Here is an 11,211-nt window from a genome sequence, read left to right on the forward strand (position 1 = left end):
ATATAAGATCCCTTGAAAAATTATATAAATGAAACTTGTATGTTTTGGATACTTATTAAAACAATATATGAAAGTAATGAGAAAGTGGCCACTTTCATGAGTAAATCATTTAAGCCTTATATGATTCACTGTATGAAGTAGGCCACATCTTATGCAAGTCTTTTATAATCTTTTTTTTTTAATCTATTTCTTTTCCATATGGGCAGTTACACATCTGTTTCTGTCTTAGTCGCCTGTCTGTGTTAAACAATCTTCTATTTTCTTTGTTTCTGCACTCACTTCTCTGCTCTGTGTTGTAGTTTTTAACCATCTTTGTCTCTATTTCACTGACTCATGGAGAAATGCTGGATTCTGAATCCAATTTTACATCCTAAATTGCTCTCTAAGGATACTGAAGAGGTGATCTGCTGCCACCTGCTGGCTGCTTCAAGAAGCTACTCCTTTACACCCATCAGGAATTCTGATTAGACTTTGAATCTGATCTAGGATAGCCTCTTTTCCTGATGTGACCTGAAAGACTTTTCCCCTTTAGACTACAGCTGTGTCCACCTGTAGTCTAGTATAGAGGACACAGCAAGAGTTTACTGCCTTTTGTTTCAAGAGTCAATGAGAAGCTTGGGATGGACTACATGATACTAATAACAAATACTTTCTACAAAAAGACCAATATGTGGTCAGTGTGTGAGGCAACATGTCTCTAATCTTAATGTCTTCTTTAAATGCCTGAGCTCAGCGTTTTTCTGTCATAAGAGACCAAATAAGATGTTTGATTATTGTTTGATTTTTTTATAATCCAGCCTGTAAATGTTTCCCTCAATTCTCTTTGGTCTGTATTGTCTGGTTATTAATTAGCAGTTTTTTAAAACCCTTTCACAGTAAAAGTCCCAGATTCAGACGTCTGATCACTAATCACCATTTCTATGTCCGAGTAATTCTTTGCTTTGGATTTTATGTTGCATTTACTGACCTTTGACCTTTTGTTGGAAGAGCGCTCTATACTCTCTCCGTTTTTCATGTCTGTGCGTTAGTAAAACTGCATGTCTGAGGACAGCACCCTGCACTCCTGGGCATTAGCCGTCTTTACTTAACTGATCACACCCTGATCTGCGTCTGCCTGGAAGGAACATACAGCTCAGCACAGCTTCTCTGAGTTTTAAAACCTTTTCCTCCTGAAACTTCCTTCTACCAGAAAACAACACAGTCAGCACAGAAACATTGATTTAACACAGTTTTTATTCATGTCTTTAAACACAGTGAAACATTTTACCACAAAGATAAAGTGGAAGCTTCTCCTCCTCCTCAGCCTCTGATGTCACATTAAGCTAACCCTGTGCTCTCAAGATAGGAGCTCTGACTTCATGAAAATACTTTTTCAAAGTCTTAAACATCATAAAATTAAAAAGTGCATAAATTATCTGTGTTAAAATCACAAGTTTTAAACCCCATTCCAGTTTCACTACAGCAGCATACATCATATCCTGTCACCTGTCAATCTGTTAAAGTTTACATAACGACATCTTTACAGCCTGATAGAAAAACTTTGTAAGCTAAGAAGACTTTTATGTAAGTAATTAACGTAAATGTGTTCACTTGGACGTATCCCATGTGTTACACTAAATCCCTGCATTGTATTTAAAGTGGACATGAAACATTACATGTGTAAAGGTTAATTTACACCTCTGTCTCTTTAGCAGCAAGTGATTCTTCAACATCGGCTAGCTGAACTGAAACATGAAAATCCACCTGTTTTAAGAGTGAGGAGGAGAGCCAGTTTGAGTCAGGTACATCTGATCTGTCACTAGTTAGCTAACATAAATGAATAGAAGTCTATTAGCCAACCAACCCAGTAACATCACATGCGGTACTTGCACAACATGGTGCCAAACATACTCTAAAAATAGAAACTTTATTCCCAGCTTCACAGTGTTAAATCTGTGAAAGCTTTTTAGAGCGAGGCTTTGTGGTGTAAGGTAGCCTTTATACATGTAGCGTTTCACTTGATGTTATTCTATTTAATGAATCCTTCCAGTAGCATGAATGTACAGTGATATAGTTTAATCCTTAATTATAATCATTTTTTCTTATTTGGATGTATAAAAAATATCCATCAATTCATCCACCCACCCTCCATCCTCTGTCTACCAAATCATCTTTACCGTTTAGACCCTGTTTTTAAATGTGAACTTCACACGAGACGTTCTTGTGAATTTCAGTGAATACAAACATGTCTATACAGCATCTGCTTCGATCACTCACACATGGAGGTAAAGCTTTATCTGTGCAAAGAGTCATTTTACTGTAATAGCTGCATTAATCTGACAACTTACAGGATATCTTCACATTCACAAATGAAACAGTTTTTGTTAGCATTAGCGTATAAAATATAAAGCTTTGTTTACAAAACTGTAAAAACAGGACATTTTACATTATAATTCATAGAGAGGAAAACTAGCTTCACCTTTAAGAGAAAACACTTAATGGAGAGAAGAAAAAATAGTTCCATGTCTATTAATTACTTGATATAATCTGACTTCATGTGATGACAAATTACTCAGTTTCTGTCATAAACTCTTAACAGCTCAGTTTGATTCTTGTGTTTGTGTCTTATAACCAGCTTTGGTGTCATTACACCGAGTCCCACACATCAACAAAAATCCCTGTCCTAATGAGGACACACATATATGATCTTTCTTTTATTATTCAGGTTTCAACACAAAGCAAAGATGACTTCAAAGTGATCACCACAGCTGCTCTACTATAGAAACACGGACAGGTAGAAACACCAATTTCAAGTCTGACTGATCATCTCTGCCTTTGTTACCTGTGCAAGTTCAGACTCTGGCTGCTGGGCTGGGGTCAGCATACACCCACTTTCAGCAACACTCTGTGTTATTGGCTAACTTAGTGTTAGCATGCTGTCTGTGCAAATGGTTGCAAAGAGCCAAAGTTCTGTTAGCAGGATACTGTTTAGCATTGCTCTGTTGTCCTTCTGTGCAAAAAATAAATAAAAGTAATGGCCACATCTCCACTGTAAACCGCTCCACCATTTTCCTGCTTCATGTAGTGCAACAAAGAGTTTCAGTTCACACATGATAGTACAAACCGTGACGCCTGCGTTTTTTATGTTTTCGGTAAATTAAAAATACACCAGCAATGATGAACATCACAGGAAGAGGCAGACCAGCTCTCAGTCCAACAAATCCATCCTCGTTCACTCCATCTCCACTCTGTCCTCCTGACTGACCTGCAGGTGAGAAACAGGTGTGAGGTGTCAGCTGTCAGGTAGGTGATGAGTGAAGAACAGAACAGAATCAAACTGCTGTCAGACATTATCTACTGCACTCTGATCACATCACTCAGACCAGCTGCTTTCTACAAAGTCTCATCAACAACATCTTTACAAACAAACATCAACAACCAGGAAGCAGCTTCACCTCTGATCACACACACACTCAACTCTACTCACTCACCTGGAGCAACAACTCTCAGATAGATGCTGCTGATGGACTTCCCATCTAACAAACGACACTCATATGTTCCTGTGTCCTCAGTTTTCACATCCTTCAGAATCAAAGACACGTCTCCATCCGTCATCTGTCTGTCCTGCAGATCCACCCGGTCCTTAAAATTCGGATGCTGGTTTGTTGGATCGAGCTGCTCGTCTCGGTACAAAAGGACATATTGTGTCTTCAGGTCAGCTCTGCTCCACTCCACACCTATGATGTCGCTGTTTGGACCTCGACACGGCAGAGTGGCAGTCTGTCCACTATCCGCTGTGATGATTTTGCGGTCTGAAAGAAGAAATAATTCAGAGCAGAGAGTTTAATGGGTTCAAAGTATAGCAGCCAATCAGAGTAAGGAGCTAAGAGACCACTCAGTGTGGGATTTTCATGTGTTTCACACGGCAGCTCAGGTAACTTTATAATCTTATGAGCCCCTTAAGTCCTTTTATGATCTATCTTTTAATCTAAATTGTTTATTTTCTTGTTTTCGGTGCCGTTTTACTATTAAACTGTTTGGAGATTCTTCATAATCCTTCAAAGATCAGCAGGTCTCCGTCTCTGTGGGAACACTGTGGACAAATGGAACAGAGGGAGTTCTCATGACAGTGTTACAGTCCCCTACAACTACAAATGCATTGGTAACAGCAAACAGTCTTTAAGTGAGCCTAACACAGCCACACCACATGTGTGGATTGTCAGAGCCCTGTCAATGCTTTCCTGCACAGCTGAAGTCCATGGCTGGCAAAAATGATCCCAAGGCCGCCGGGAAATGTCCCTGTACCCTCCCTGATAGAACTCAGCTCACCTGCATTGAGCTATCTGGTCTTGGGACAGGTATTAGGAGCACATCGGCCTCTGAACCCTTCCTATAGAGGTGGGCAGATCCATGCAAATATCAGTACAGTGATGATATTGGTATCAGATTGAAAATGTGTTCAGAATTTTCAATTTGAGGATGACCGAGCCCATAAATCACAACACACTGCTCACCCCAACATAATCTGCCTTTATGAATTAAAAGCTATACTGACCCTATATTTACTCGATATTGGATGAATACAAGAATATGTAGTATTGCACAGCATTACTCTTTGGTAAAATCCTGTTGTAGGCTATAACACAATGTTCCAAAAAGGGGAACAAAATAAACTGTTGGTGGTGGTAAAAATGCATAACTTTTGCAATTAATTATCCAAAACGGGTCTAGTTTTATGCAGGTTATCGGAAAAGCTGTTTTTTAAAATACATGAATCACTTGGAAACATGCAGTCCATATAGTCTCCACCTCCTCCTGCACACCTTAAACTCCTCCCTCAGTGACAGCGCAGAGCAACATCATTTCTCCGGATCTTGTCGTGTTAGTGAAAAGAAATTGTTGGGAACTGAGCGCAGCACCCCGCCGTGCGTATTTCAGAAGAACTGCAAATAAATCGGGTTGCGTGCTGAGTTTCCACAGCACAGGTTAAACAGACACTAATGACACAGATATTATAGGCTCAGTATTACGGACTTTTCAGAGTAATATAAAGTGAACTCTCATACTTCATGTTGCTTTAAAACAGCTTGAGTCTCACCTGCAGAGACCAGCAGGACGCAGACAGACAGTAAACTCCAGCAGAGACACGCAGACCTGCCAGCTCTCATTTCCGTGTTCGGACTTTTCCTTCTTCAGCTTTAAAAAAAAAACTTTAAACTTCCTTATCGATAGATCCTGGACGTGAGATTATCTGAGTTGGACTTTATTAAAAACATTAACATTTAATGTTGTTTAAATATCCGTGCGTCTTCCGCGTCTTCCGTGATCGTGTCAACGCAAGCAGGGGCGTGGAAGCGGTGGAGGAAGAGTAGGACTACCCAGGGCCCCTGAGGTGGGAGGGGTCTATCCAAACCTGAAACATTTTTTTTTTTAGTTTGCATTTTTTGTTTTGTTTTTTAGTAATTAGTGTCATATTTAAATTTCATGAATAAATCAGTCAGGTGACTAAACTTTGATTCCTAACTAGCCGTGATAATACTAGGTGTGATGCCATTTCACCCCTTACAGATAAAAAAAAATGGTTTAGTCCACCCTGCTGTGGGGCTTGCAGCAGCAGCCTATCTATATGAATGCTAGTGCACACAGTGAGTCATGTCTTTAAACAAGAAAGTAAACTGAAAGAACCAAAATAAACAAAGGAGCGAGAAAACAAACTGAGGACAGTCGACTGCTAACAAAACCCCGACTTTCAGCAGCCACAGTGCAAAAAGCTGTCAGAACTGCTGCCTCTCACTAAAATCAGTTGATTTTGTGCATCAGAATAAGTAAAAGTTTTGTTCTTTCAGGAAACTTTCATACTTACTGTTCAGTTCTCATCCCACCACTAAATTTAACCAACTCGGTCACGTTAAGAAAAAGGTAAAATATCAGTGTAGCAGAAACATGTGAAAAAACTTTTGTTTCAGATATTTTAACTGTTACCCGGAAGGAACATTCCCACAACCTCAGTAACATCCATACAGGACCCTCAGAATGCTGCAGTCAAAACTTTTAGTCTTAATTAAACTTTTAACCTCACATGAACTTTATTTCATTTATTTTTGGTGACAGAAACCTGGCGATGACTCCAACCTCCTTGGAGCAGTTTCAACAGGAGGCCGTTCCTTCCTGCTGCTGTCAGACTATTTAATTCAACCACGTGGTCAGATCCACAAATACTGAACCACAGTAAACACACCTCACTGCAAAGCGTCACTTTTTTTACACCACAACGTACATTTGCATACCTGTGCAGCTATAATACCTGTTAATATCCCACTAACATTACTGTTAATATGACTTTCCTTTTATATTTTTATCTCTGTTTCTACAATTCTTTTTATACGATTGCTCTGCTGTCTGCTGTATGTGTGTATTCTGCTGCTGACAGTTCATAAAGTTTCTCTGATTCTGATTCTGAAATGATCATATTAAACGGTTTCTTGATAACTTCACTGTAACTTGTTTATAACATTTGCTATGATTGTGTGGCCAGGTGTTTATTCAGAGAGCAGCAGCAGAGTGAACGAGGCAGGTCTACAGATAAAGTGTAAAGATCACCAGTTTCTCTTAAGTCACATGACTTCAACTGAAGTCTTTTACAGAAGTCATGTAATTCAAAAGTCCCTGCTGTCTTTACACACAGGACCATTTGCACCATACTTAGAAAATTCTTTGTAAATGTCAGAGATGTGCTAATGTTTCCTCCCTCTGGTGTCAAAGGTGGGCGACAGATGAAAGAGTTAGTAAGGATTTAAACAGGGTGAAGTCTCTTTGTGGACCAAATTGTTTGTGGAAATATAAAAAAGAAGAAGAGGTAATGTGGACTCAGACTCTTCTTTCAAGCAATGCTGCCACTTTGAGGTATAATTTAATATTTCAAACTCTCAACTTTTCTGCAACAGCTTGGGGATGGCCTCTTCCTGTTCTAACAGTGCACAAAAGCAAGTTCCATAAAGACATGGATGATTGTGGATTAATGAGTTTGGAGTGAAAGAACTTGACTGGCCTGCACAGAGACCTGACCTCAACCCAACAGAACATCTTTGGGATCCATTTGAGTGCAGACTGTAAGTCAGGCCTTGTCATCCAACATCAGTGTCTGATATGACACTTCTGAAACATGATCGAATATTCCCATTAGCACTCCTAAACCTTGTGGAAAACCTACACAGAAGTGCAGAAGCTCCCATTGCTGAAAATAGTGGGACAACATTATATTAAACCATATGGATTAAGAATGAGATGCCACTTAAGTTCATATCCGAGCAAATACTTTAAAATGTATCTGGCCTGTCTGGTCTGATAATGGAACTAATCTTGTTGGTACTAAGAAAGAGGCTAGGGGGGAAGAGTTGAGATCAGTAAAATACCATGTTTGAGGGGAGTAAGCTAAGGGTCACTGATTCCTCTTTTACACGGCAAACAGTAGGTGACAAAGGTCTCCAAATCCTGTTCAGTGAAGCTGAAGCAATCCTTAATAAATTGCCCAGCACTTCTATATCCTCTGAACTCTTTTGATGTAGAACCTTCTACACCAAATTCTATACTTTTATTCAACCCTCAACCTGTTTTCCCTCAGCTTTCCAAGGCTGGTGGAAACAAGTACAGTACCTGGCTTAAGTTACATAAAAGCATTTCATCCTTGCCTTGTTGCTTTAATCTCACTCACTTTGATCTGTTCTCAAAACATTATGTTTATTTCATGTCTTATTGCGTGAAACAGTGCTGGATGTGTTTGATGGTAATGAGGTGTCTCAGGCTAAGGGCCAACTTGAACTGGCACTACAGAAAGCTGTAGAGATGCAATTCTGGAGACAAATCAACTACCGGTAAATGTCTTCTCTGCAGCTCAGTTCAGTCCAAACAAAAGTGGTTTAAATAACGGAGACATGTTGTTCTTTAGCTTTGAGTGGTGAAAAAATGTGGCAGGTGACAATGATGAAGAAGGGGAGGATTTTTGCCATTGTTTGTGGTTTTATGTACTCCAGATTCTCTTTGGTGGTGGATTATTAGTTTGTCACCAACTCTTGACAAAACCGACAAGGAGCTGCAAAGCCAATGTGAGCCTGATGATGACCATGACTCTGCCTGCGAAGTTTAATAAAAGTAGATATATTCATTGTACTCACTACACAGCAGGTCAGTAGGTAAACTATTAAACCCCTTTTATTGTTGTATGAAACTCAGAAATCCATAATCTCCAAATATTATCAGCCACAGCCAATTAGTGAGTGTGTAAAAGAACACTGAGTGTTTGGAATCAAAATCAGCTTTATTGGCCAAGTATGTACACATAAAAGAATAAAACAGTGCCAGAAAAGGTTATGTTGACCTTATAACGTAGCAACAGCAACAAATAAATTTATTTTGTTTTTCATTTTCATCATTTTAATTTGCTGTTCTGTGAGGTCACGACAAAAAGGTTGGAAACACAGTTTTTCCAGTTTGCAAGAAGACGAATCGTGTGCCTGTCAACATGAAATATGATCGATAATCATGAATATTTTCAGTAACTCAGTCAGTAATTTTAGTGTATCTGTGAAAAAAAAGCTGAAAAACATCCCTCTGATTTATTTGAAGTGTAAGCAAAGGCACCACATTCAAGAAAAGGAAATTGGGTGGTTGTTACATTTACAGTTTACTAACTTAGAATTTGAACAAAACAATTTAATGTTTCTATGCTCAACATAATTAAATCATGTGGGATCTGCATGAAATTCAACAACTTAATTTGATCTTGTGTCGATGACATGATACAATCTAGTAAGAATAGTTTATTGCCTGGACTTATGAAATTCACAAGATCACACGAGATTTCAAACCACAGGAAAATCACTGGGGTTATTAGAGGAAGACAACTATGTGTATGTTGTTGCTATTTATTGTGGTTTAACCTGTCAAGGACAAAAACGTAAAGAAAATTCTGCATCAAGCCTTGTAACCACAGATTTCCTACTTTTGGGAAGTCAGGCTTGACAGCTTGGTGGCGCGGTGGTTACTTCACAGTAAGAAGGTCCTGGGTTCAAGTCTGCAATCCAGCTAGTTAGCAGTGGGTTCCCTCTGGGTACTCTGGTTTCCTCCAACAGTTAAAAGTCATGCAGTTATTGGGGTTAGGTTAATTGGGAAATATTCTCCAGCGTTAGCCCTGCAATAGACTGGTGGCATGTCCAGGGTGTGCCCCGGCTCTCGCTCTATCACATTTGGGATAGGCCCAAATTACCTGGGTGACTTAACTCAGTTGTTTAAGGTGAAAAACCTCTGTGTGCAACCAATGTCTACTACTGAATTAAGTAAATCCAACATGTTCTCTTTTCATTGCAGAGAGGTTCTGCTTTTTTAAAGTTTTGGGGAAACAAGAATGCTGACACCAAGTCAAATAGAAGGAGGAAGAAGGTGAAGAGGAAGAGTAATGTTTTTATTTGAAGAAACAGTGAATTGATTAAATACAATTTAGATTAAACAGGTGGGATTCTCTCTGCAGGTACACTTACAACCACAGCTACAGTGCGAGCCACCATGGAAACAGTGCCCCCTTCCTCAGCTCCACTCCCTGATTGCAGCTCCATCCAGCTTGCATTCAGAGTGGTCCTCCACCTGCTGGTGTTTTGTCCATACTTTATCTCCACTCTCCTCGTGGTGTCTTTGTATCGATGCAGAACCAAAGGTAACACTGAATCACTGACTCATCACTCAGTGTGCTAATGATGAACTAGTCTCCCTGTGTAAACTAGTCTTTCTACATATTTACAGGAAATTTCCTTTGTGCTTCTCATAATGATGAGAATAATGATGTCATCACTGATGTCACCACAGAGCATCACCTCTGAATCGCCTCTATTGTCTCGGTGATCTCTGCAAACTTTATATCAGTAATAAATAAAGCTGTGCATTTATTGTCATTTCTACAAAGAGGTCTTCTGTCATCTGAGTGTTAGAGATGATTTATTTCTAGTAACTTTTGTTTTTCAAAGTAGGAGTCTAGAAAGAGTCTCACTGTGAAACAGACTGAACAGCTGATTGTCTTTGTTTTAAAACTGACTTCACAGCTAAAACACATTTAAAAACAATATTACTGTAAAAGTAGAACAGTGAAAGTTTGTCTCGTCCACATCTGATCACCAAACCTGCTGCCTTTCATCCACCCTCCACTGTGCTCCGCCTCAGTGGTCAACTTCACCTCCTCAGCTCTCCTGCTCAGACCTGATCCTGGATTTCATTCTTTATTTGCTCAGATCAGTTCTCCACACTCTGGACTCTCTGCTCAGGTCCACTTCCCAGCTGCTCTGCACAGTCAGTGTCACGGTCCTGGCTCGGTGACCCAATGTTTTGACGTTTGTATCATTATTCATCTTTATTTTCCTCATTGTTTAGTCTGTTAGTGTTTTGGTTTCTATTTTGGAATTCTAGTTCTTAGGTTTTGGTTCCTCTGCTTCTCATGTCACTCCTGTCCTTGTACCCTGTGTTCCCTTCAGTGTCTAGTCCGTGCCTCTGCTGTTTTACTTTGATGGGCCCTTGTCTCATGTCAATGTTTCTAGTTTTGCTTCCCCTTGGACTCCTCAGGTGTGATTACTCCCTGCTGTGTCTCATCTCCTTGTTTGCCCTCAGGGTATTTAAGCCCTGTGTTTCTTTCTGTACCCTCATGGTTGTGTTTCCCTGTGTGCCATTGTGTGTGTTTAGTTTATATCATTTCCCAAAGTACTTTGTATTGTTTTACCAGCCAGCAAATAAAGCTGGGCTGTTTTGAGTTTACTCTTCGCCTCTGTGAGTCTGCATTTGAGTCCTCTCCTGCCTGCACACAGCCAGGAGCCTGCCCAGTTTCCAGACAGTCGGTCACACACTCCCCACTCTGACCAGCTCTGCTCTGGCTCAAAATCCTCAGCTTAACCACAAACCCCTATATATTTATGAATCATATCTAGCCAGCTTTGCCTCGTGCAACAGCAGCCTTCAAGTTAAAATCTGTGTAAACAATAACCTGGCCCCAGAAGTGGCTCCATATTCATTTCTATGAGGTGAAATGACTTCCTTTTTTTCCTTTTTTTTTTCCTTTTGACCCCACTCACCCAAACTTTCAGTATTTGATGATTAACCCCATTTTTGGAAAAGCCATGAAATATGGGATCATTAGGTTTTGTTTCTTAAAGAGTTGCAGGAATTTTAAATTTCCAATGGGAGTCTAGTGTTAACAGA

General features: G+C 39.8%; 1 protein-coding gene across 1 annotated transcript; it reads right to left on the reverse strand.

Annotated features, from left to right (window-relative positions):
• Nucleotides 1-1,230: 1,230 nt before the first annotated feature.
• On the reverse strand, nt 1,231-5,342 carry LOC146578927 (butyrophilin subfamily 1 member A1-like). Its single transcript, XM_085269107.1, has 3 exons — nt 5,078-5,342; nt 3,471-3,791; nt 1,231-3,244 (listed from the first exon to the last, which is right to left on the reverse strand). The coding sequence occupies exons 1-3, from the start codon at nt 5,145-5,147 to the stop codon at nt 3,084-3,086; spliced, it is 552 nt and encodes a 183-aa protein (XP_085125233.1). The 5' UTR covers nt 5,148-5,342; the 3' UTR covers nt 1,231-3,083.
• Between the last annotated feature and the right edge of the window lie 5,869 nt (nt 5,343-11,211).

Source organism: Mchenga conophoros, linkage group LG3 (assembly GCF_057382185.1).
Source record: "Mchenga conophoros isolate Kocher_MC1m ecotype Shallow Benthic linkage group LG3, M_conophoros_male_GT1.1, whole genome shotgun sequence".
Lineage (NCBI taxonomy): Eukaryota > Metazoa > Chordata > Actinopteri > Cichliformes > Cichlidae > Mchenga > Mchenga conophoros.